The following is a 27,806-nucleotide window of genomic DNA, read 5'->3' as shown; positions in this document are numbered from 1 at the left end:
TCTCTCTCTCTCTCTTTCTCTCTCTCTCTCTCTTTCTCTTTCTTTTTCTCTCTCTCTCTCTTTCTCTCTCTCTCTCTCTTTCTCTCTCTCTCTCTCTCTCTCTCTCTCTCTCTCTCTCTCTCTCTCTCTCTCTCTTTCTTTCTTTCTTTCTTTCTTTCTTTCTTTCTTTCTTTCTTTCCCGAGTCAGGGTTTCTCTGTATCACCCTGGCTGTCCTGGAACTTACTCTGTAGACCAGGCTGGCCTCGAACTCAGAAATCCGCCTGCCTCTGCCTCCCAAGTGCTGGGATTAAAGGCGTGCGCCACCATGCCCAGCTTGCTTTCTTATAGAACCCAAGACTACCAGCCCAGGGATGGTCCCACCCACAAGGGGACCTCCCGCCTTGATCACTAATTGAGAAAATGCCTTACAGCTGGATCTCACGGAGGCACTTCCCCAACTGAAGCTCCTTTCTCTGTGATAACCCCAGCTTGTGTCAAGTTGACACAAAACCAGCCAGTACACTGACGAGGCAGAAGCAACAAAACCATTCTGCTCTGACCTTTTTTCTTAGTTTGTTCACAGTTCATATATAAAAGACCTGTACTCACAAGTGGTTCTACTTGAACAGGTACCTCTACAGCTATGGCGACCAGAAAGGAGAAACCAACGGAGGGGGGGAAGAGCACTAAGAACAGGAACACTCTTAAGGAGCTGACTATGTCCCGGTCTAGTCTGCACATTGCACATAGAAATGCCTTTTCAGAGCCTGGAATGTTAATTTAAACAATTATATCAAAGAATTTTCATCATTCTTTAAAACTGCAAATATTTATATAGAGCTCATTCATAATGCAATAAATTTATTTCACATTTTTTGTTTTTCTTTTCTTTTCTTTTTTTGTTTGTTTTGTTTTGGCTTTTGAGGCAGCACTGGCTAGAACTTACAACATAGGCTAGGCTTGCCTCAGACTTACAGAGACCTGACTGCCTCTTGCCTTTGGAGTGCTGGAATGCCTGGCTCAGACTCTTTAAAAAATACATCTATGTGTATGTGTGTGAACCTGCTCATTTGCATGTGCACCATGTATGTCAGGTATCCATGGAGGACAGAAGAAGGCCCCTGGGACTGCAGTTACAAGGAGCTCACAGCTGCCTCCTTGGGTGCTGGGAACCAAATCAGAATATCTGTCGAGCAGCAAGTGCCCTTCACCACTGAGCCATGTCTCCTGTCCCAACGTGAGATTCTTGGGAAATAGTTTACATCATCAACAGTGCTATGAAGGGCTGGCAAGATCAACTCAGTGTATAAAGGTGCTTGCTGCCAAGCTGACAATGAATGACCCCTGAGACTCACATGGTGGGAAGAAAGTCAGTGACTTCCCCAAGTTGTCCTGTGACTGCCACATATGCAGTGTGTATGTGTGTATGTGTGCACGATTTAAACATAATTTTAAATGTGACTGTGTTGTATAATTTTAAAAACTATATTAAGAGCTAGTGGAGATAATGGCACCCAGAGGGGAATCTAGAATCTAAAAGTCAACCCCCCTGAAACTTCCTCTCCAGGTGCTCTAGACAAGAATAACTTTAAAAAAATTTCAGGGTTTTTGTTCTTCAGGCCCAAGGAAACGTGAAGTGGAAGCCTCTGGCAGCCCAAGGGAAGGCAGATGCAAGAGGACAAAGCAGATCCAAAAATGATACCATCTGCGTGCTGTTTCAGGCTGGGAGACTTGGAGTTGATCAATTCTGAGCTCTGTTTTCCTTCAAATGTAAGGTGAAGGGAGCGTTCACAAGATGGCTTGGCAGGGTTCTCTGTAGCTGGAAAATCCTACTAGAAATACACATCTCAGTCAGGCGTGTGGTACACACCTTTAGTCCCAGTACTTGGGAGGCAGGGGCAGAGGAAGGGGTAGGCAGATCTCTGAGTTCCAGGCCTGCCTGGTTTACAGGGTGAGTTCTAGGACAGCCAGGATAACACAGAGAAACCCTGTCCTCACAAAACCAAAACCAAACCAAACCACCACCATCACCAACAAAAAACCCAAACAATCAAAAACCTAAACTACCTCTGACAGACCAACCCCATAAATCTCAGTTTATATATATATGTATATATATATATTTGAGGGCTTTTATTTTCTGAAGCTATATTACACCATCCCCCCTTCTCTTTCTTCTCTCCAGCCCTGCCCATGCACCTCCTTGCTCTCTTTCAAATTCATGGCCTCGTAAATATTCATATAGACACTTGCTCTCTCTCACTCCTAAATATTTAAATACAACCTGCTAAGTTTATATAAAGTAGTATGTATATACTTTCAAGGGGGATCACTTCGTATTGGAGAACCAGCTTTGGGGCAGGGCTTCAAAAGTCTCCTCCTTCTGGGGGGGGGGGCAGGGCTCCATGCAGTCTCCACCTCCCATGTTATTACGCCTATTGGTTCAGGTTTGGGTCCATGGATTAGCCCTCTGTGATGATTTCTTTTTTCTTTTTGGTGCTCCTGGGGATTGACCTAGGGCCTCATTTATGTTGACACTCCACTGCTGAGCTGCATTCAAACCTCTTTTTCACTGTATCTTGAAGAAGGCTTTCATTCAGTTGCCCAGGCTGGTTTTAAGGCATGGAGAATGACGATAAAATCATTTCCACTTAAAAATATTACGACTGATGGTCTACTTAGATAATTGGCAAAGTGGTAGTTGATCTAACTAAAGATAATATAACTACAAGTAGGCGTGAGGCTTAGAAGCAGAAGGCTTGCTTAGTGTGCCCAAGACTCTGGGCACCACGAAACAAACCCAACCCAAAGCAAAGCAAAAGGAAACAACGCTAAGTTCTGATGCCTAAGAACTATAATAAATTGTCTTCATAAGAAAATGGGAACTGAGAGTCGCTGCGATATGGAGCAGGCACACGGAAGACACCCAGGATGGAAGACAACTAGAGGCACACCCGGCCCGGCACCACTCAGCGGTGGATGCACAGGCACCACTGTGAAGAGCAAGTGGAAGGCAGAGAAAGAGAAGCAAAATGATTTGTGTACTATTAAGGGGGGAGGGCCTGGAATGGAAACACGAGGATGGTGAGGACCAGCTTGGTGTCCTGGCCCGTGCAGCTGCTGAGGGCCACGTCTGGGTCTGTGGCCCTGAAGCTGTAGGGGTCTGTGTCAAGGTCTGTGGCCCACGTCACCACCAAAGGTCACGCAGACATCCCTGGTCGGGGCCATGTTGATGTCCTAGCGCTGCACAGAGCCGGCCCTGCCACTCACTAGCTGCAGCACCATGGAGAGGTAGCCCTGCCTCTCACCCTGGCAGTGGTAGAGCTGGCCACTGGTGGAGGGCTGGCCTCTGGTGGCTTGAGAGCTGGAGAGCTAGCTCCACCCCTCCCTGGGGCAGTGGTAGAGAGCAGACCTCAGGGGTTTGAGCTCAGCTGAACAAGTCAGCTACCATGCAGGCCCGATCTAGGGCTTTGAGATGTCATTCCGACATCTTCCCCATCTCTGAGCTGCTGGAGCACATGAAGAACTAAAGGTCCCGCAGAACAAAGCTGCAGGATGTCTCTGACACAGGGCAGCAGCAGGAGATGCGAGAGGAGTCCTGCTGAGGATCCAGGAATGAAAGTGTAGCAGAAGCCAGAAGCCTCAAGCCAGATCAATAATTCGTTGCAGTGAACATTTCCAAGTAAAGCCGTCTGAGGAAAAGGGTGCCCTGCGCGACTATTTGAAACATGCTATGTCCTCCACAGGGAGACGATGATGATTATTATATTGAGTTGTTTTTATTTTTTGCTTTCTTTTGTGGAGGAGGGTGCAAGGGCAGAGGGTGGATTCAGAGGCATGGGGAGATGAGTGGGACTGGGGTACACAATGTGTGAAAACCACAGATAATTAATTAAAAAGTTAAAACAATAGAAACTGAGAAAAGTAGACGGTGGTGAGAGAAGCCAGTCCCCTCCCGCAGGAGACAAGGGTCTTGCACTGCTGTACAAAGATGTCTACCAAATAGTCTTAAAGAGGAGAAAAGCTGGTTATAAACTACAATGATATAAGAGGTATTTTAAAAGCAAAATGAGGTCAATCTGTTTGGCTTTTACACACAAAGGCCTGAAAGGAAAAACAAAAGGGAAAAGGACAATGTAAAAGTGACAGAGACCAGAAGACTTAATTAAAAACGCCCCACCTTTCTGAATCACTCATAGCTATAAAGGCTAAATTTACAGCTACTTAAACAGATCCCATATTATACTCTTACCCCCTTTTCATTATGCTGCTTCTGTAATTGGGTAAAATAATAAGTTTCCCCCCCTTGGGAGAGGGCCAGCATACTCTGTTTTTATTCCCCGAGAGAGGCTTCAAGCCGAGTTAGATCCACAAAATGATGTACAGGATATTGTCAGTCAATAGTCTGTAGACCAGGCAAAATAAGATCAGTAAGTGGTAGCAAGCACTCCGTGCGGACATGCTGTGCCTTTCTCAATAAACGGGACTCGGACATCCTGTCAGTCAGCAGCTGACAATGGGCTGGATTCAGGAATGCTGTGATGTTTAGGCAGTGTACCAGGCCAGTTTAGATTAAAAGCTAAAGAAAATAGAACTAAATCTTTAGGGAAAAAAAGATGGATCTAAGCTACTGTGGCTCCGGGGAAGCTCAGTGATAGATAAGGTGACACAGTGGAGTTTAATGGAATTTGAAAGGGCTGCTGTGTAAGGCTGGAGAGATGGATCTGTGGTAAAAGCACAGGCTGCTCTTCCGGAGGACCCGAGTTCGATTCCTAGCACCCATCCAGGCAGCTAGCTCCAGTTCCAGAGGTCTAACGCCCGCTCTGTCCTTTGCAGTACCGGGCATGCATGTGGTGCACAGACCTACATGCAGGCAAAACACCAACACACACAGTAAAAGAAAATTTAAGAATGTATTGTCTGTGTCAACGATTGTGTGTGTGTGTGTGTGTGGGGGCATGTGCTACACGTGTTTCCTTCACGTGTGCTATAGCTTGTGTGAAGACTGGAAAAGAACTGTGGAGTTGGCTCTCTCCTCAAATGTGGGGCAGATCAAATCTAGGCCATGGGGCCAGTACAGCAAGTACCTCTACTTACTGAGCCATCTCGCTGGCCCCTTGGGAGGTTGTCTTCAGCCAGGGCTCGTGGCTCTTGCACAGTACCTGGGTTTGGCTCCCAGCACACACACAACTCACAACCATCTGTAATTCCTGCACCGGGGGATCCACATCCTCTTCTGGCCTCTGAGAGCACCACACATACAATGTGGTACACAGAAAATAAAATGAAGAAACCTTAAAAAAATAAAAAGGAAGAAAAGACACAGAGGAAGCTTAGGTGTCAAGCAGTAGCACCATCCTTTAGTTCTTCCCAGCACAGACGAAGCACAGGGCACACGAGAGCCCTAGCAAAAGAAGGAAAGATTTTCATTACCACGGTGATGCTGCGAGGCCTGGGTACAGAGTAGCATCCTCCTAGAGAAAGCACTGTTTCCATCCAGTATTTGCAAGGTTCTTTATCATTTACAGACTGGGTTCTAACTCCTTGTCTTGTCCAGGGGGATTCCACTCCCATGCTCAGCAAGAACACTCAAGCTGGCAGCCTCACTCGGGCAGGGGCCTCTAAAGAACACAGGGAGCAGTGGCTGTGGTCAAATCCCAGAGGGGTAAAGTCTACTTGGCCACCAGCTGGGCACCAACAGCCCAGATGAGCCCTATTCTGCATTCTGATTAATAGATGAGTGGCTTTGATGTGGCCATCGCTGGGGTCCAAGGGAGAAGAAGGCTCGCACTCCATCCTACCAGGTTTAATGAAGCCTCTGATGAAAGCTCTACACACAGCTCTACTTCACACGTTCTGAGGGAGGCTGAGCAGGGCTTTTTCATGCTGCCAGGTGTGGGTGCTTTTTCCTTGTGTTTCTGCAGGAGGGGTGACAATCTGTTCTACTGAGTTGGAAGTTCTGCTAAGGAGGGACAGCGGGGAGGACGGCACAGCCAACAGGACAGGTGCAGCACAAACGCAGCAAATTGATAATCTCCACCTCTGATTCAGAGCAGCTGATACAATGCTTAACAAACTACCAGTGATGTAAAGGTTTTGGAAAACATCAGCTATCTAAATGAAAGTATAAAATCCAATGTGGTCAATAAATAAAACTCCTTTTCTTGTAATTTGGCTTTCTATAGGACACATAGCTAGACCTGTTTTGTAGCACAGATTGTGACTACAGGTTCCCTAACCTAAGAAGAGAACTGACTCCTGCAGGTAAGCTGTCCTCTGACTCCCACACAGGCACTGTGGCACCTGTTCTCCCAGATTCCCCAGAATAAATATAAACTTAAAGATTCCTTTAACTAAATAGTATGCTTAAAGAGGTTCATGGTTAAAACACCATCATGGGACTGTTAGATCTCAGGAAGCCCATACATCCAGAAATGAGCTAGCTCAAGTTGGCTTGTAGAACTTCTGGCTGCTTACACAGGAACTTGGAAAACCAATTCCAATCTATTGAAAGGAGTCCTTTTCCCTACCTCTGGCAGAAGGGAACATATGGCCACCTGTGGTGCCCATCAGCAGACCAAAGCTCATGGCCTTCAGGCTCCTTCAGCCTCTACTCACAAGTAATTACTAAACAGTTCCAAGTCCTCCCAGCCCTCCCTCCCCACAGTTACTCAACCTTCTCCTAACTCACTCCCCCCACCTACCCTACCCCTCACCTATGCTCTATTCTCTCTCTTGCTAGCTCACAATCTCCATTCTCCAGTTCCCCTACACACCCCCAACAGACATGGCCATTTCCAATCTACTTCTCTCTGCTTTGGATTCTTCCAGATGCCTTTTGATAGCTTTTTTCCCCCCCTCTTTTTTAAGGATTTATTTACTATTATAAATAAGTACAGTGTAGCTATCTTCAGATGCACCAGAAGAGAGTGTCAGATATCATTACGGGTGGTTGTGAGCCACCGTGTGGTTGCTGGGATTTGAACTCAGGACCTTCAGAAGATCAGTCTCTTACAAGCTCTTACAAGCTGAGCCATCTCGCCAGCCCGGATAGTTTTTTTCTTATTCACAATAAAAACCTTCCCCTAATAATGGAGTAGTCCCAGTCCATGTCTAAATGAATTCTAATATGTAGCCTTGCATACATTGTAACACATTTTAGTGGACTAATTGTCTATGTAGAACACTAAGGAAGTTACCCACTTGAAGAGCTGGGAGCCCTTAGGCCAATTAACCCCCCCCCCCCCCCGTGTACTCATCCAGGAAAAGGTATCTGGGATTACCAACAACCCATGCTCAGTCTGGTCTATATTTACATAAGATCTATATTCATCTACACTCACAGTTCTGTGGGTTTTGTTTTATATGAAATACAGTCTCATTACTTTGTAGCTCAGGCTGGCTTCAAACTTGCCACAATTGTCCTGAATTAATCTCTTGCCAAAATAGGCCACCACCTCTGGCTGCATTTTAAAATTAACACAGTTCACACAGCCAGTTTGCTAGCTAAAACCTTTACAGAACAAAACAAAACAAAATGAAACACCAAAAACCAATCCTTTTGGAATCAATTTTTCCCCCATTAACCACTGATTATTTACCACTGTCCAAAGCCAAATAATCACCAATTTAAATACCAAATTTAATCTAGAAAAATGGCTGATTTTAAAAGTTAAAACATTTGCATAAAAGAGGGGAAAAAGAGATATTGTTGGAAAAGTTGTATTACTAGAAAAACTGTAAATAGGTGTTGAGAACTGAATGGCTAGTAAAACGCAAGGAAATTCTGCTCTCGTGATGTAGCATGATGTACCATGGTATTCCTGTCAACTGTTCTGCTCTCCACCTTCGCCAACATGGGAATGGCTGCAGATAAAGACCACTGCGGCTAGGATGTCACAGTCAGTACATTGTCACACTTGGGGGGCACTATTTCAGTGCCTTGTCTATCTTCTTCTATTGTGGCTGGTAATCTCCATGCTGTTTACCGGGATTCACTGGGGGGCTCCTCTCAAAGATGTCTGCTGAGGGACGGTGGGGTGTTGCCTTGTTCAAGGAGCTTTCAAAGTCTGTAGAGTGCAGCCTCACAGTAAAGCTCGCACTTGCACTATGTACTTACGGTGCTAAGGTTCCAGTTTCATTTCTAATTGGGCCACAATAAAAGGCAGACCTTTGCAATTCCATAGCATCCCTTCATTTGTTCTGTAAAAGGTCTGGAAACTCACACACAACATATACATTAAAACCAACATAGCTTGTCCAAACTATGCTTATATTTTAACCAAACACCTTTATAGTTCTTCAAAAACCTGACCTTCAGAGGAATTCTAAACAATTTGGTCTCTTGGTACTGTGCTCCAAAAAAGTAAATAACTGCCCTTTCCCCACCTGTGGTGGTTTGAATGAAATAGCCCCATAGGCTCACAGGGAGTGGCACTATTTGGAGGTGTGGCTTTGTTGAAGAAAGTATGTCAACGGGGGTGGGCTTTGAGGTTTCAAAAGTCCAACCCAAGACCAATGTGTCAGTCTTTGTGCTGCCTGTGGATCCAGATGTAGAACTCTCAGCTACCTTCACGTACTTCCTGTCATGATGATAATGGACTGAACCTCTGACATGTAAGCTGGCGCCTTGTCTTTTAAAAAAGCTGCCAGAGTCATGGTCTTTGCACAGCAATGAAACCCTAACTATGTCAGAAGTTGGTGTGAGGGACTTGGGTATTGCTGGGATAGGCGAGAACATGTTTTTCCCTGGAAGAATATGGGACACTTTGAGACTTTGAACTAGAAAAAGGACTGGACTCTTTAAGTGGGGCTAACTGGGCCAGCTACTAGGCGCATGGAAGACAGTGGTGCTGAGGGTGGTTTGAACTGTGGGGGCCCTGCTCAAGGAGTTTCAGGAGAAGAATATTAATTAACATGTGGCTTAGAGATGGTTCTTGTGATATTTTGGTGAAGAAGGTGGCTGTTTTCTGCCCTTGTCCAAAAAAGTCTGCCTGAGTTTAGCTAAATAGAAGAGCAGTGGATTAACAGCCTTGGTGGAGCACATTTCCAAACTGTTGTGTGCCTATCAGAGGTGCTCTGATGCAGCTTTAGAATGGGAAGGGCAACCGGAGCAAGGAAAACCACAACTTGTACAGTGGGAGGAGAGAAGGCTCATGGGAAGTGTGGACAGGTTAAAGACAAGCCTGATGCTAAGTGGAGGAAAGGGAGCAGTGATCTCAGAGCAAGACCCCAGCCAAGCTGCCAACTTGAGAAGAGGAATTAAAGAAAAGCTTCGGGCATGGTGGGGCAAACCTTAAATCCTAACAGTTGTAAGGCAGAGATGGGCAGATCTAAATTCAAGGCCAGCCTGGTCTACAGGGCAAGTATCAGAACTGCCAATCTTAGGCAGCAAAGGAATCCACTGAAGAAAGCAAGCTAATGAACATGTCATTGAACGAGAGGGCCGCACTCCAGTTCCAGCAGGCAGCAGAAGTTGGCAGCTTTGGTCATACAGTCTCAGCGTCAGCTTTAGAGTCAATGATACAAGAAAGGGATTATGGAATTTCTGCCTAGGGTAAAGAAAGCTGGTGGGGCCAGGCATTGTCAGAGGCACACATGTTCCTGCATGGAGGCCTAGAGAGGCCATTGTGTGAAGCTGTGAAGGTGAGCCTGGATTGTGTTGAGACCCCAAAATATTAGAGACCTTGAAATGGTGGGATGCCTGCCAAGGAAAGCTGCTAATCGGGAGTGGAACTAGCCCAAGAGAGAGAAGTGTGTTTCAGGCAACAAAGATGAAAAGAGTTGGAGATCTGAAGAGTACTTTGACATCAGACATGGAGACGCAGTTTATGCCCAGCTGGTTTTTGGTTTTGTTTTGGTCCAGCATTTCCTCGCTATGATCCCATCCCTCCCTCTGGAACACTAATATATATTCTATGCCATTGTAAGTTGGAAGTGTGTGCTGCTGCTTTTTCATTTGATTTTAGAGAAGATTACAGTTAGGGGATTGCATGAGTCTCAGAAGAGACTTTGAACTTTGGACTTTTAAACTGGTTTCAGACTGACAGACTATGGGGACTTTTAAAGTTGGACTATGATATGGCTACAAACCCATGAAGGGGCAGGGAGTGGAATATGGCGGTTTGAATGAAAATGGCCCTCACAGACTCAGGGAGTAGTACCCTTAGGAGGTGTGGTCTTGTTGGAGGAAGTGTCAGTGGGCTCTGAGGTTTCAAAAGCCCATGACTAGCCCAGTATCTCTCTCTTCCTGCTGTCTATGGATCCAGACGTAAAACTCTCAGCTACTTCTTTAGTTCTTGTATGCCACCATGCTTCTGGTCACGATGATAATGGACTAAACCTCTGAAACTGAAAGCCAGCCCCAATTAAATGCTTTCTTTTATAAGAGTTGTCAAGGTCTCTTCACAGCAATAGAACAGAGACTAAGACGCCACACCCCTGCCAAAGAAAACTTTGGGGATGGTTGACTTGAACTTCAAATTCTGAGAGTATTAACCAGCTAATAAAGGAGGGAGGGAGGGAGGGAGGGAGACAGGGAGAGAGAGAGAGAGAGGAGAAGAGATGGATGAGTGCAGTAAGAGAAGATGAACAGTTTGAACTGAGGAAATAGCTCAGTAGGAGTCGTCTTACCTAGCACATGTGAAGCCCTGTTCTTTTTAGGGGATTTTTTGTTTGTTTGATTTTTGAGACAGGGTTTCTCTGTGTAGCCCTGGATGTTCTGAAACTCACTCTGTAGACCAGGCTATCCCCAGAGACCTGTCTGCTTCTGCTCTCTGAATGCTGGGATTAAACATATACCACCATGTCTGGCAATGCCGTGGATTTGATCCCAGCACTGCATAAACTAGATGTGGTGGCTTATACTATACTCCTAGTATTTGCAACCCTGTTGTTGTAAGCAACAACAGCAACAACAAACAGAAACCCAAGGCTGGACACTTTACATTCTTTCTGCTTTGTTACAGCATACTTTGCATCTATAAAACAGGTAAACTGGGTACACAATGTTTGGTTTTTCCTAATCTCCAGCTGTCTGAAAATGGCCACAGAACAAAGGCAATTAAAGATGTCCACCTGGAAGGGGTGGCATAAATCTAAAATCTCAATACTTAAGAGGCTGAGACAGGAAGGCTGAAAATTTGAGGGTAGCCTAGGCTACATGACAAGATCCTGTCTCAATTTTAAAAAAGAGAGAAATGAAAAAATAAAAGACAAACTTTATGAATAATCGAATGCATCTCCCAAAATGCTTAAAAAGAAACCTCCTTGGCACAGCTATACACTCTAGTATACTCACTTTAATGTTTTCACAGTTACGATGGCAGCACCGACCTCAGGGTCAGGCATTTGTCAGTTAATGACCTGTTGGACTAATGGCCTTAAGCTTTGCCTTGGGCACACACAACTCCAGCAGGTCATTAGCTGCCAGAAGGGCTCTCCCCAGTCACTATTGCTAAATAAATAAAATCTGCTCCTGGGCTTAGGCTCTATAAGGCAAGTTTGGCTGGTAGTGATTTTTTTTTCCTTGAGTGTTTCCAACTTTAATAGAGTTAAGAAAATGATGGAAACGCAAAGACAAAATGTATATCAATACAATTGAGCCAATAATGAGAATGGTCTCATTGATGTTTGTAGAATAGAGCAGGCATCTAATTACAAACGTCTGGAACTACACCTGCAAGTCAGGTGTTGGGAGTTTATACCACACTTTCTAACAACAGTAGTAGAAATGCCATGCTCTTGCAATTAAAAAAAGATGATTAGAAAACAAAACTCTTATAATATTTGCAACTAAATAAAGTAGGGGAAGAACCAAACAGTAAAATGGTTAAATTATCTTTAAATGTTGACAGTTAAAGAAAAAACTTGGCTTACTAAGAGACTGAGGGTATGTAGACATATTCAGTCCTAGTATTCCCTATCACTGCCTCTCTCTAAAAAGGTTTTGAGACAGGGTCTCATGCAGACCAGGCTGGCTTCAAACTTCGTACAGCGTGGATGACCTTACACTCAGGATCTTCTCCTGTTTCTATGTCCTGAGCGAGAGGATCACAGTCCCGGAGCGCGAGCCCCACACTGCTGGAGGAGAGAGTAAGCACAGGTACCTGTGAGTCCCACCAGTTACAGTACTGATGGCCTGACAAGACAGCTACAGTGTAATGCAGGCATACATGTTACGGGAGTGGCCCACGGCGTTCTGATTGGCTCTAAGACCTACTCCATGCCATGGATAATTTGTTTTGGAATTCTAAAGTAGTTTCATGATGGTATTTTGACTTTTCTATTTAGTTGACACGGAGAAGGCCTCTTATTGTTATATAACAACCTACTTACTTTCTATACCTACATACTCTGGCCATGAATATACAAGTAGATTATAGGCAGGGCAAAATATTAATTTTGGGTGATAAACTAAAGAGGCTAAAGATATTAATGCAGTAAGTGCTGAGTGTGTGGTGGTACATGCCAGTACTCCTCAGTTGGTGGAGGGATGGGGATCAAGAGTTTAAGGCCAACTTCAAGTACAAAGCAAGGTTTGTTTTTGTTTTTTGGTTTTTTTTTGACACAGGGTTTCTCTGTGTAGCCCTGGCTGTCCTGGAACTCACTTTGTAGACCAGGCTGGCCTCAAACTCAGAAATCCACCTGCCTCTGCCTCCCAAGTGCTGGGATTAAAGGCGTGCGCCACCATGCCCAGCTACAAAGCAAATTTGACAATAGCTTGGGCTCTATGAGACCATGCCTTCCAGTCTTCCAAAGTACCCCACCCTCAATAAATAATTCTCTAAGTAACATGTGCTAGCAAAGGTATAAACATACTATCATAATGCCCGTTTTATGGCCTTGATCCTGAACACTGAGGACAAAGTCCAGGGCCTACAAGTACTCTATACAATTGATCTAGATCTCAAAATACCTTAAAAATTGCCTATATTAAATGTATATGATAGGGGAAGAGGAAACCTTAAGTTCATATAATATAGTATATCTTTAAGTTAGAATGTAAAACTAATGTTAACAGACAGGACAAACAAACTAAAAAACCCCAGTAGCAGCCTGTTTATTGTAGGCTGAGGAGATGGCCTGGTCAGAAAGTGTCTGCCATGCACAGATGAGGCTTGCTCTCCTGCATCCATGTAAAACCCCAGTGTGGCAGAGCATCTCTGTAATGCCAGCAGAGGGGACGTAGAGGCAGGAGGCTCCCTGGGGCTTGCTGGCTAGCCAGCTGAGTCAATCCCCAGGGTCCAGATTCAGGGAGACCCTGCCTCAAAAAACTGAGAGGAAGCTGGGCATGTTGGTGCATGCCTTTAATCCCAGCACTCAGGAGGCAGAGGCAGGTAGTAAAAGGCCAACCTGTTTGTACAGCAAGTTCTAGTTCAGTGAGGGATACAGAGTGAGACTCTCTTAAAATAAGGGTGGGAGGGAGGGAGGGAGGGAGGGAGGGAGGGAGGGAGGAAAGTAAGGAACAATTGAAGACACTGACATTAACCGCTGGCCTTTACATATGCGCATGCTATCCTCAAACCCACATGAACAAGCACTTAAATAAATACACATATACATACAAATATATATCTATACATATACATATACACACACATGAACACAAACATATAAAAAGAGGTTTATATGCATAAATTGAACATATTTACACAAACAAAAGCCTTCCTTGTAAACAGCATATTTATGCCTGTAGGAAGACAAAATTAACATAAGGAGATATATCACTCGTAAGGAGTACATCTGTGCTGCCAGTTATTTAGGAGTGTAAGGCACTGATGCCTAATAGAATAGCCCCAAGAGTAACATCACAACCATGCTTTTGGGTGTTAGACTGGATCAGTCTGATTCCCACTCTCTCATCTGGTGAATAGCAATAGTCTCATTTAATAAAAATGAGTGGTGTGTGTGTGTGGTGTGCACATGCACGTGCAGCAATGTGAATTTATTTCTTTATGTGTTAGGCTTATCACTATAAAAGAACCTTCTCTGAAAAAGCAATGACAAGTAGTCATTGCTAAATAAAATAGTCTTATTTGCACTTTGGCATAATCTTAAAATCCAAATCCAGCCTATATAAATACCAAAGAAAACCTGTAACGGTTTTCTAAATGGTAAGGTTTAGCCGCTGGAGAGATGGCTCATCAGTCTAGAGCTCTTATTACCCTTGTGGAAGACCCTGGTTCGGGTCCCACATCCACACGGCAGCTCACAGCCACTGTAACTCCAGTTTCAGAGGATGTGATACCCTCTTCTTGTCTCCAAGGGCTCTTGCATGCACATGGTAGACACTCACATAATTTCACACACTACACATATATTTTTGAAAAAAATCTTTACAAATCATAGTGCTTTTCTATTTTATGGTCCTCCCTCTAAATACTTAATATGTCTCTATAATAACTAGATGCTCAAAACTAGAAACTTAGATTCAGGAATGAGCACATGATCAGAGCATTATAGCATACACTACATGAGTAACTCTGTCAATAGCATGAGGGAAATGATGACTTCAAAAGCCTGAGGTGTTTTTAGTCCAGGTCTTTAAATGATGGAGTACTAGAATACAAAGGTCCACAGCTGAATGAATGAAAAGCCAACCACTGATTTTTAAAGTCACTCTTGCATTCAAAATCTTGTTAATTTGTATTTTTGACTCTGTATTAAGACTATTTTATAAGAAAAAAAAAGACTATTATCTCAGGATTAATATGCCAATTTCTATATTCAGGAATGTTTAAAAATCTAAGCATTACCTTAAGGCAATTCCCTAGAAGACGTCTAATATCTTTAGGGAAAAGCCAAAGGGAGAATAATTGACTTTGCTGATTTTCCTGTTGGTAATAATAAAACAATTCTGAACTTCATCCAACTGCAGAAACCTTCAGCTCACAGTGGGCCCTGGAGGGGCCCAGAGAAACGAACCAAAGAGGTTGTATACAAACCCACTAGAAGAAGAAAATAGAAAACTGGTACAATGAATAAGCCATAAAATATTAACACTGCTGCAAACATGCCAACTTTAATCATCAAGTTAAATATATACCCTTAAAAAAAAAAGCAGGCTGTCACTGTGAAAACCAGTGACATGTTATAAACAGAAATTCTGTTTCATGTTCTGCTTGGTCCCTAATTACCGCAGTGTTTATTTATTTTGCCTTTGTTGACAATTTTTTTTTATTATAAAAGGAAATTAAATAGTGTAACTATACTAAGATAATAATCATTTTTAGTGGTAAATCTAGTTTAATAAAATAGGCCCTCTGCTATGAAATATTCATGTTCCTTTAAATACTATTTCGAGGAAAACAGAACCAAGCATTTAACTGAAAGGGCTGGTCCTGAATCCAGGGAGGCAACGTCAGAGAGCACTCCACTTCACACACTTCCTTTCCCTACTGGCTCTGCAGTTCACAATATTGCCACACAATTTGGACTTCATCTGTTATGCTCAAATGAGGGTTAAGAAATGCCTACATATGGAGACCAATCATGGACCTCTAGACAGGGCACTATGGTCTCACAGAAAGTGAGCTGGTGACGCATCTTTTGGAACCAAGCCTGTAGAACCTTCAGGACCCTTTGAAGAACAAAGTGAAGGAGATCCATGGTTGGGATGAACGGGAGGGATGCACAGGATGAAGGCTGAAGTTTAGCAGAACCATCAAACTCAGAAAGAGACACAGAATTGTCTAAAAAGGGATTTTCTGCTGCAGGGTCCTGGCACAATGCAAATGTAATGAAGCAATGTGTACAGAGGCTGTGGAGGTGCCGAGCTCCCACAGGGAAGGGGTCCAGGCCATTCTTATTTCTCAGGCACTGCTGTCAAACATGCTGAGGGTTCTTTTTATTTTTTCCTGGTCTTCTCTTTGTAAATCAAGCAGTGCTGCTGAAATCCGGTGCCTAATGGAGCAGATGGTGGAGGTCTTAGGTTCTGGAACATGTGTAGTGATGCCTTTGAATGCTAAATACCATGAGCAGATTTCACAGGCTGTGGATCTGACTTGATTTTGATGGTAATAAAACCTCCATTTTTACTGAATTTGAACCACAGTGAAAGAAAGAATGTGTGACTGATACAAGCTAGTTAAAGGAAGAGAATGTTTTAAATATTATCCCCACAAAGGGAAGCAGCTTAAACATTGTCAGCTTCACTATGGCATGACTGAACTTTGACATAAGCCACTGCTACACTTTCAGAAGACAGCACAAAGCAGCTGGGATAACATCAATAATTTGCTTGACTGCCGTGTATGAAGCCCTGGGTTCACCCAGTACCGCAGAATAGTGCCAGGGAATTCACATGACAATGAAAGGGAGACAAAGGGAAACCTGTCTGAAAGCAACGAGCTTTGGTGGCTTTTCCAAGGTAAGACCATGCTGAGGCTAATTCCCCAAATACAGAACTAGGTACACGTAAGTAAAAGATCTACAATATCTCCTCCTCTTTGGTATTGGATCTAAGCCATCGTGGCTACTGTTTATGCCTACAGGTTATCATGTGCAGCCCAATGAACCCACAAATCTCCACCAAACTCTCACCTTTGGAGGCTGTCCCTTCTCCAAGTAAGGTCCATACTTCTCATAGACCAGAGAAGGTCTCACAGAAAGGCAAGACAGACCACAGGGCCAGTGACTCCCAGGGACAATTAAAGATTCGCTCTTGGCTTAACATGTGGATCCCAGTGATAAAATTAATGAGACCCAACCAAGTGCATGATGCAGATAGAGAAGAGAGGCATCTGAGATCAAGCAAGGAAGCAAGGAAGGAAGCAAGGAAGGAAGCAAGCAAGCAGGTTAGCTCAACTGGAAGGAGGTCCAAGCCTCTTAATCTGTTCATGAAAGGAATTCCTGTTCTCCACACAAGTAGAAGAGAGATATTCAGCATTATCATACTATTTTCTCTTTTAAAAGCAGAGGATATAATTTGTGGTGGTTTGACTATGTTTGACCCAGGAAGTGGCATTATTAGGAGATGTGGTAGGTCTCCTTGTTGGAGGCCATGTGTCACCATGGCCGTTGGCTTTGAGGTCCTATACTTAAGCTCCTTTCAGGGTGGAAGAGACCCTTCTCCTAACTGCCTGCACAAGACAGTCTCCTGCTACAGTATTTGGCTCATGATACAGAATTCTCAGCTCCTTCTCCAGCACCATGTCTCCTTGGATACTACCATGTTTCCTGCCATGATGATAATGGACTGAACCTCTGAACCTGTAAGCCAGCCCCCGTTAAATGTTGTCCTTTATAAGAGTTGCCTTGGTCATGGTGTCTCTTCACAGCAATGGAAACCCTAACTAAGATATAGCTCATAAAATGGGAGCTACCCTAAAGTGTAAAGCTGTGATAGACATGTAGAGCAGGATGCTACCGTCCCCAGCATCTATAGTTTTTTAGATTCCTGTCTGGATACCCGCTACATAAGGCACATTCTTAACCTCCTTCCATGAGAGGGTGGACAGGCTATTCAATTCTGGCCAGTGAGATGTATACAGATGGATCTTGTAAGCCTTCAGGAAAATGTCTTAAAGAACAGATACTGCACTGTTTACCATCCATACTGTCACACAGGACATGCTAAAATAGTTAAAATTTTACACTTTTTTTGAAACAAGTACTTAGTAACAATTGACTTTTTCATATTGGTGCATTCAAGTGGTGGAAACTTTTAAAAATGAATTTAAAAAGAAATACAAATAACGTATTTATGGTGGTTTGAATATGCTTGGCCCACAGGGAAGTGGCAGTATTAGGAGGTATTCTTGTTGGAGGAAGTGTGTTACTATTGGGGTGGGCTCTGAGGGTCCCCAGTGCTCAAGCTCTGCCCAGTGAGGAGGAGCCAGTCTCTCCTAGTGGCCATCAGATGAAGATGTAGAACTCTCAGCTCCTCCAGCACCATGCCTGCCTGGACACTGCCGTGCTTCCTGCCATGATGATAAAGGACTGACCCTCTGAACCTGTAAGCCAGCCCCCATTAAATGTCGTCCTTGATAAGAGTTGCCTTGGTTGCCGTGGTCATGGTGTCTCTTCACAGCAATGAAACCCAAACTAAGACAGTCTTCATCTACATTAAAATAAGAACTTTAAAAATATTGATTATCTGAATCCTAAAATATTAGAAGTATATACTTATTTAAAGTGTAAGAGGAGCAATAGCTCAGCAGTTAGGAATACTGGCTGCTCCATCAGAGGACCTGGGTTCAATTCTGAGCACCTACATGGTGATTCACAACCATCTGTAACTCCAGGTTTCAGGGGATCTGACATCCTTTTTTGGCTTCCGCAGGCATCTGAACACATGTTCTAGCTGCCTGCAGAAAACAGTCTCCTGCTGCTGTCTGTGTTATCAAGATGTAGAACTCTCAGCTCTTCCAGCACCATATCTGCCTGATGCTGCCAAGCTTACGCATGCAGGCCACTCTTCCCCACCCCCCATGAAGTAGATTACTTAGTTACTTGCTTACATATTTATGTAGTTATTTATTTTTGAGGCAGGCTCTGCCTGGCATGGAATCTGTTCTGTAGACCAAGCTGTTCTCCAAGTCATACAGATCTGCTTGCCCTGCCTCTCAGGTGCTGAGATTAAAGGTGTCTGCCATCACACCCAACTTAAAATAATTACTCTTGATGCATATTCACAGAGTTTAGTTTGCTTCTCAGCCATATTTAATATTGTATTATTACTGATATTTTAACTACCTCTGCACCCCACACTTCCTCCCTCCCCCCTCCCTGACTTCCTTCCTCCTTCTGTTGCCTCTCTCTTTCCTCCTACCACACCCACTCTGTACCAGCAGTGACCACAGATGCCAGAAAAGGGCACTGGATTGCCTGGAGCTGAAGTTATAGACTGTTGTTAGCTGCCACATGGAAGCTGGGAATTGAACCTGGGTCCTTTGGAAGAGCAGCCAGTGCTCTTAACCACTGAGCCATCTCTCCAGTCCTCTACATCCCTAAGGAACACGTTTTTAAGGCTGGGCTTTGGTGAGATGTGATTGTGATCTATCATTTCAGAAGCTTAGCAAAGATCATCACAAGCCCATGAGCACAGAGAGGCCCCTCACTGCCTCTGGAGCTAGGCCAGTGGCCAGAAAACTCCCACAATCCTCTGCCTCTGCACACTTGAGAGTCTGAGCCCAGAGAATCGCTACAAACTTGAGGTCACACTGTGAAACTTTGTCTCAAACAAACAAAACTATAACAAAGACTATCTACATTCATAAAGCAGTGACCTAATTAACATTCTGATATATTTTCTTGTAGTTTGTTATTGTTCATTCATTCCTTTATATTTGGGGATTCTTTCTGTAACATAGGTAAAAACTTGCTTAATGTGTATAAGTTATTTTTTAATCTTATTTTTGCAAGCACATATTATGATGTGGACACTTTCCTATGCTATTTAATGTTTTTCACAAAATTTTGATGCCTATGGAGCATACATTTAGATATATCACTTAACCCCTTCGTTACTGACATTTAACCTGGCAACGTTTTACTATTACAAATAAATCTACATATTGCACATCAATTTTTCCCATTCCAGAATATATTATTCAGATAAATATTTTAAAATAGTTCAAAGGCTTTGAGCGTTTTTAGTTGCCCCCCCCCCTTCCCCTGCCTCTCTTTCTTCCTACCATCCTTATACACGGTTGGCCAGCACTCTACCCCTGAGCTACCTCCTTAGCCTGCTGTTTTAGTTTGGATTTAGATTTTTATTTGGGCTTACTCTAGAGAACTGAACTTGTGATAATCCTCTTGAGTGTTTTTTTTGTTTGTTTGTTTTTCTTTTTTGAAGACAGGTCCTGCATGCCACCACATCTGTTCTTCAAAAGTGTTTGCTAGCATTAGTCTCTTTTACTTCATGTTAAGATCACCATCATCAGTTTCTGTGAGCATCCACATGGAGGAGCTGAGCAGCAGGACACACACACCTCTGTCTGTGGCTTCCGCAGCCAAGCATGAGACACCTGAGGCTGTGTGGGCACCAGTGAGCCCTCTCTGCTTTTACCTTGGTGTTCTGTAGAAGAGCTAGTCCATTGCATGCATTCGCTAGAAGGAAGTCTCCACTCAGGATAGCTATTTTGTTTCCAAACTGCATGTCTTTCAGTGGTCCATCAGACGATTGTAACTCACTTAAGTTTACTATCCCACGGTGCACCAGGAGAGCAGTATGGATAAGTTCTGTGATCTCTGCCAAACTTCTTTGACTAAAACATAAAGAAAAGGTTTGTCTGAATGTCAAGAATGCATCACACTATGACTAGTGGCAGGATTCGGTTCTCAAAAATTAAACCATGCACACGTGACTTTGGAGGGGAAGCGGTTCATTTTCTTTTCTTTCTTTTTTTTTTTAAAGATTTATTTATTTTGTTTATATGAGTCACTGTAGCTGTCTTCAGACACACCAGAAGAGGGGCCCCAGATCCTATTACAGATGATTTTGAGCCACCATGCATGTGGTTGGTGGGAATTGAACTCAGGACCTCTGGAAGAGCAATCAGTGCTCTTAACTGCTGAGCCATCTCTCCAGCCCTGGGGTTCATTTTCTAAGAGCTTAGTCTGGGACTTCTCTGTAATCCTCTTTACTCTACCCCATGAGTCACTGTCTCAGAGACGTGGTGGCAGGAGTGCCACCCTCCCACTCTCATTCTGAGCTCTTGCTCTCAGTGTACAGGTCTTCCTTACTAAGACTTCTGGGAATCATTAGTTACAGCACTGGGTTAAATGTAAATATGATTGCTGTAAGGCATGGGCTAAATACTTCATATACATTATCTCTTTTAGTCCTAAATATAAAGCTAGGGGATTTTTCAGAAACACAGTCTCTTTCTTCAAGGACATGCCTTGACTAAGAAGGACATGTATGCCTTCAGTAGAAAATAAGACAGAAAGGCCTCATAGCTCAGGACTGTATTCCACAAGATGTCAGGGAATGCATGCTTCCTTTTATACATTTTTCTACTTTTGCACTTTTTGTAAGAGAATAAAAGTATTACTTTTTTTTTTTTTTTGGTTTTTCGAGACAGGGTTTCTCTGTGTAGCCCTGGCTGTCCTGGAACTCACTTTGTAGACCAGGCTGGCCTCGAACTCAGAAATCCGCCTGCCTCTGCCTCCCGAGTGCTGGGATTAAAGGCGTGCGCCACCACGCCCGGCTTAAAGTATTACTTTTTATAATTAAACAAAAATTTCCAAGCATATTGGTTCTAGAATGAAATCTGATGGAATAAAATGCATGTGACAAGTGGAATGATCAAAACAAACATCTGGGAGCATGGTGGCTCATGCTAACGGAGCCCATACCAGGAGGCTGAGCACACAGGACAGTGAGTTCCAGCCCAGCTTCGGTTACAGTGGGAGACCCTGTTTTAAAACACCATAACAGAAACGCCCCCTCACACATTAAAACAAAAGCAAGCAGTCACTGAGAATGTAAGCCTCCCCTCAACCCTGTGATAGGTATTGTTAATCCTCCATTAGAAGAGATAGCTGCTGCACACAACTCAAGGGCACAGGAATATGGAGCTGAGACTGTTGGGATCTAACTGTTCTAGATGATTCCATGTGAATATAATGTGGTTTGCAGGTTCCCATTTCATCCCTCCACATTAACTCTGGGCTTGGCTGTGCTACTTGCTTAGCCAACAGAACATCAATAAAGAATGTGAAAACAAAGCTTAAAGAAAGTTCACACGACTCAGAAGCTTAGGCTGGTTTAGGCCGTCACAAGAGTTGCATGACCCTGGGCAGACAGGCCTTTCAGTCAATTCAGACAGGTAAAAAATAAAATTATGGTGTCAAGTCACCAAAATGTATAAGGTAAAATGTTTATTTACCTAATGAATAGCAAACAGGGGAGGGGAAGCCAAAGGTAACAAAGTATGAACCACGGTACAAGAGATATTATATAAGAATAAAATTGCCTCTAAAAAAACCAATTAAGACCTCTTCCCTCTTCTGCTCCTGTTCCCTGCCCTGGAAATGGTTTACCATGTAATCTTGGCTGTCCTAGAAGATGTGTAGACTAGGCTGTCCTCAAACCCACAGAGATCTGTCCTTCTCTGTCTCCTGAGCGCTGGAATACCATCCCCAGCATGTTTTTCCCATATTTATTCTTAGTTATCTGTGTGTGTTTGTGTGTGTCCGTGTCTTGTCTTTTTCTGAGTGCAGGCATCTGCGGAGTCCAGAGAAGGCATTAGATCCCCTGGAGCTGCAGTTAGAGATGCTTGTGAGACACCCAACATGCATGAGTGCTAGGAACCAAACCTGGGTTCCTTTGGAAGAACAGTAAATGCTTTTAACTGCTCAGCCATCTCTCCAGCCCCAAGCTTGCTTATTTTTGTTCAAAGCAAGTGGGAAAGTTAATCAGGGTTTCCCTAAATCCTTTTATTAGAACCGAATCAATAGATTTATCCTAATCAACAACAGCTTGAAAAAATGTCCTTTTTTCTACTTCACAAGGTAGCCCAGTGGCGAGTCCTTGCACACCCAAGTAAGCCATCCCTGACAGGAAGTGAGGAAACAGAGAACAGAATTCTTCCAGCTCTCAACTTCCTAGAGTCAGGTTTGGTTATGGTTGTTGTTTCTCATTACTTAGACTAACAGGCAGTTATTAAAGAGGAAACTATAGCTATTATGGTTCCTGCTTTCTGTAGGAATAGGAATGGAGTGTTCAGTCATCTTTAAACCTGGTCTGTAATTACATCTAGGATCGTGCTCTGCACTTCTTAGAATTAATTTATCAGACAAGCAGCTCTGGATCACACTGTGCAAATGTACAATGTGGTGGCCAGCGGGAAGCAGTGCCAGGGTGAAGGAATGGAAGGGAATTTGCTTCTTTGTATCATATTCCTATTTTAGGTTCCCAAAGCAATTCAGTTAAGCTTTGGTATATTGGATCTAATAATTACCTTAGGAGTCTTCATGCCATCATATATGTACACACACATACACACACACACACACACAACCCTCTTATTTATCTTTCCTGCTTGGCCTTGACTAGACAGGGGTAAGGAATAAATAAGCTGGACATGGTAGTACTCATGAGGATCAAAGTGCCTTGCAGGCCTGTCCTGGCTACTTATGAGCTCCAGGCCAGCCTGGGAACAAAGTAAAATCTGGGCAAGCCAATGGTTTAATATGAGAAGCAGACTCAACCCTTCCCAGGACCCCCAAACCCCCAAACAACAACGACAACAAACCCAATCGCCTTACAGAAAGCGATCAGGGTGAGGAAGCAATTGTTACACTGAAGGAAACTGGCGAATGGCTTTATAGGAATGTATGCTCCCCAGCATTCAAGGTGTCCCCAAGGTGCAATAGTCAGCAAGTACATCTCGGGGGTAACCGACCACCACCTAACAGGGCGTAAGGCCTGCTTAACAGAAGGGACCTCGGGCCTTGTACTGGGAACTACTATGATATCCTAGTGGATCCTAGAGAATCGATGACCACTACTGCCCCACACCAGTGTAGAAGCGTCTCTACATTTCAGAAAGAGGAACAGCGCATGGTGTGAGTTATCTGCTTCCCGACCTCCTTACTGGAACTAAGTGTCATTATGTCAGAAGTAGCCATATACTCCTTTTAAAAGATCCTCCTTAGCTGGGCATGGTGGTGCAGGCCTTTGATCACAGCACTTGGAAAGTGAAGGCAGGAAGATCCACTTCCTCTCATCCTCTATATGGGTTAGCCTTGGCCACCTAGGACCCATCTCAACACCAAACAAAACCCAAAAGATCCCTTCAGCAACTGATGTAGCTCTGTGATCATATGACAAATCTAGGCAAAGACATGTATGTAGATGTCTAGGAGGGGTTTCTGAAAAAAAAAAAATCTACTAAGCCTCAGTACAAGGAGACAGAGTGATTCAGTTGGTATGTACCTTTGACATTTGGGGCTTAACCCATCTAGATTATAACCCAAGTTCTTAGAGACTCAGTAGAGACTTGGGGATTGTGGCAGTTTGAATGTAATTGGCCCACATATGCCCCATAGGGAGTGATACTATGAGGAGGTATGGCCTTGTTAGAGGAGTTGTGTCACTGGAGGGTGGGGGCACTTCTGAGGTTTCAGAAGCTCAAGCCAGGCCTTGTTGCTCTCTCTTCCTGCTCCCTGCCAATCCAGCACAGTGCCACGCTTCCCACCATAATGATAATGCCATTGACCCTCTGAACCTGTAAGCCAGCCTCAACTAAATGCTGTCCTTTATAAGAGTCGCCTTGGACATGGTGTCTCTTCCCAGCATAAAACCGTAACTAAGATAGAGATCTAATGTAGCTCCCAGTCTGAGGGAGGCAGAAGAGAGGAAAGCCTGGGCTTTGGAGGGCTTGAGAGGTCCAACTGCTGTCCACTAGATTCCTTGTTTTATCCTTGGTTTCTAGTTAACCCCACTCTCCACCCCTGCCCTGTGCTGATGACTGAGTCCAGGACCTGGGGATCCCAAACAAAGGCTTCCCCATGAGCTACACTCTCAGCAACTAGAATTGTTTTCTGAGATAAATAAATACTGCACTCTTTAAAGCTACTGTTATATTTAGCCTAATCAATTCCTAGGAGATATGGTCAATAAAAAATTGTGCCAAAAATGGCAAAACAGTTTATATTCATCTTTCTACACTCATGTTTTTTACAACTAATATTATTCTCTTGGAGATGGTTCCACATATTATTTACTGGCAGAGAAACTCCTTGCTCATTTAACACATCCAGAGATATGACAAACACTTCTGTTACTTTAGGGAGAGTAGCTGGCACATTTTTGTTTAAAGCACTTCTTTTGATTTAGTGTGTGTGCACACCCATGGAATGAATAGAGGTCAAAGTACAACTTTTGGGGAGTTGCTTCTGTCTTTCTATCTTCTGTTTGCTTGTTTTTAGGCATGGTCTCCTTTAGTTTCTGATTCTTTGCTTCCTTCGTGCTGGCTGGTCCCTGTACTTCCAGCCAGTTCTCTTGTCTCTACCTCCCATTTCATTGGAACTGCAGAGGTGTGCCGCCATGCTGGCTTTTTACTTGGATTCCAGGGGTTGAACTTAGGTCACTGGGCTTGCACAGTCTGAATATTTATAACTCACCTTTAGCCAGGTGTGGTGGTGCACACCTTGATGCCAACAGAAGCAGGAGGGTCTTTGAGTTTGAGGCCAATCTGGTTTACACAGCCAGCTCCAGGCCAGCCAAGGTTACCTGGTGAGACTCTGTCTCAATAATTATGATAATAATAATGAGCTCTATGCCACCTTTCCAGAATTAACTCCTTCTATACTTACAGGTCTTTAACAATAGCTCAGTCATTCCCTAGACCCTTGCATTTCTACATTTTAATTATCTATCGTTCATACACAGCCTAGAAAGTTTTTGTTAAACAACCAATTTGTTACTTAGCAACAGCTTTGGAAAGGCTGCAGGACTGTTATCATTGATTTCAAAAGGGGAAGCAGGGATATGCACTAAAGTTAGGCTTATGGAGACCTTGTGCTAAGTCCTCAGGGGTCAATTAACCTCCAATTATCACCTCCCAAGTAGGAGGATAACTCCATCACAGGCACACAGCTGCCTCCGAACAGTCAGATTAGTGTGTTCTTTACAGAAACTGGAAATCTCGATATGCTTAGACTTAAGCCTATGTTAAAATAGCAGGACAGCTAACGTACTTCACCATATGGAGAGATTAGAAGACAATGGAGTCTTCAAAAATATGGAATGGTACAGTCAATATTTATGTTGTCTTCTACCTAAATGTTTACATGCTGTCATGTTTAGTTTTTAAAGATGCATTTAAGAAACAAACCCCTGGGGGCTGGAGAAATGGCTCAGCGGTTAAGAGCACTGACTGCTCTTCCAAAGGTCCTGAGTTCAATTCCCAGCAACCACGTGGTAGCTCACAACCATCCATAATGGGATTTGATGTCCTCTTCTGGTGTGTCTGAAGACAGCTATGATGTACTCATACATATAGATAATATAAATAAATAAATATTTAAAAAAAAGAAATAAACCCCTTCTATTTGCGGACCTTTCAAACACACAAGTGGAGAATCCTGCACCAGGAGCCTCTGCAGCAGCTTTCAGCGTGGTTAGCCCCATGCACTCAAGTTTCAGACAGTGCTTGCCCTCCTTCCACAGTGCTTTGAAGAAAATGCCACACCCTATGTCATTTTCTCTGAAAAGACCACAATTGTCCTATTTTTAAAAAAATGGCTAGTGGTGATTATGGCTGCCTGTATATAATTAATTACTTTGAGCCAATTATTACTATATGCTGAGCACCAAGTGTAAAATAGTTTTTGCAGGAATAACTCACTGATTAGTACATACACTGTTATTTCAACAATAACTCTTCAAGGTGAGCAGCAGCTCCTGCCTGTTCAGAGGGAGCTTGGCTGACAGGCGGAGTCCACACAACTGCTAAACTGTCCAGGCCAGTGGTTCTAATGCCCGGTCTCTTTGCATATCAATAGCAAACTCATCAAAATCCAAAACACAATGCGTAAAAGATGTGGGGGCTCTCTGAAAGTAAAATGGTAGGCAAGAGTTATATACTTATTCCTTTTACTGAAGGATTTTTATAATCACGTTGGAAGAATAAATTAAAAAATTAAAAAGAAGAGTTCAGAAAAATAAAATTTGATTTAGATTTTAAAACTTGTTATGAAGCTACATCTGCAAGTGTGTGTGTTTTCCAGTAAAATGACCTGAACCCAGGACCTTGCTAATGCTAGGCAATAACTAGGCTTACTTTAAACCTCTGTAGCTTAAAAACGTACAATAATAGCACAATTGCCAAATACATATTAAATGGTGGAATGCAGAAAAAAACAAATATACTTGAAAAATAATTTCTGACAAAGATAATATTTCAAATCCTTACAGAAAAGATAGATTTTTATCTTCTATCAGTCTATCTATCTATCTACCCCTCTTTTCAATAAATGATGTTGGGACTAATGACTGCCACCTGCAGGATAAAAGATCCCTACTTCACAACTTGAATAAATACATATTAAGATAAACTAATCATCTAGATGTGAAATATAACACTATAAATTTAGGAAAAATGTTTTTAGGAAAAAAAATATTTATGTATTAGAAGATATCGGTGAATGTCCTTTTCCTAAGTGCCATCTAAAGCAGTGTCCCCTCCCTCATCTTCATTCTATCACATCTAGTATATTATACTAGATAATATACTATATAACTTTAAGATATAACTTTACCAGGTCTGTCTTGGTGGAGGAGAAATGCATATCTGCTGGTAGAAACGGGAAAATAGAGGAACCCAGTGAAATACATCAGTAGGCTCCGTGGTTAGAGCCACACTGCTCTCACAGAAAATCTAAGTTCCATTGACCCATAACTCCAGCTCTGAGGAACCTGATCCCCTCTGCTGGTGTGGCCCATGGGCACCTGTGCTCAAATGCACTAACCAACCCACATGTACACACAAGCCTTAAAATTTTGCTAGGCACATGCCTCTGCCTCCAGCACTCAAGAAGCAGAGGTTCTTTTTGAGTTCTTGGCCAGTCTTATCTACATAGGAGTTCCAGCTAGCTGGGTATACATACCGAGACCCTGACTCAGAAACAAACGAACTCGAATCAGTGCAGTCATGAAGGAATCACAAAATTCCAACCCAGATGACAGTCATGGTGGAAAGCTTTCTTGGAGAAAGTCTTACAAAATGTAACAGAGCCATAAAGAAGAGAGCAGATAAGTGTCAGTAGTTAAAAAATATACAAGAGAAGCCCGGCGTGGTGGCGCACGCCTTTAATCCCAGCACTCGGGAGGCAGAGGCAGGCGGACTTCTGAGTTCGAGGCCAGCCTGGT

The 27,806-nt window shown here is 43.3% G+C and overlaps 1 protein-coding gene across 1 annotated transcript in view; it reads right to left on the bottom strand.

The window, feature by feature from the left end:
- Pdss2 (decaprenyl diphosphate synthase subunit 2) overlaps positions 1-27,806 on the bottom strand; it is a 214,939-nt gene that overhangs the window by 72,907 nt on the left and 114,226 nt on the right. Inside the window, exon 3 of the mRNA XM_021173960.3 lies at positions 19,992-20,190. Coding sequence (XP_021029619.1) covers positions 19,992-20,190 — 199 coding nt within the window. The remainder of the gene's footprint in view (positions 1-19,991; positions 20,191-27,806) is intronic.

Source organism: Mus caroli, unplaced genomic scaffold (genome assembly GCF_978045245.1).
Source record: "Mus caroli unplaced genomic scaffold, Mus_caroli_1 scaffold_9, whole genome shotgun sequence".
NCBI classification, from domain to species: domain Eukaryota; kingdom Metazoa; phylum Chordata; class Mammalia; order Rodentia; family Muridae; genus Mus; species Mus caroli.
This window is presented reverse-complemented; position numbering and strand designations above follow the sequence as displayed.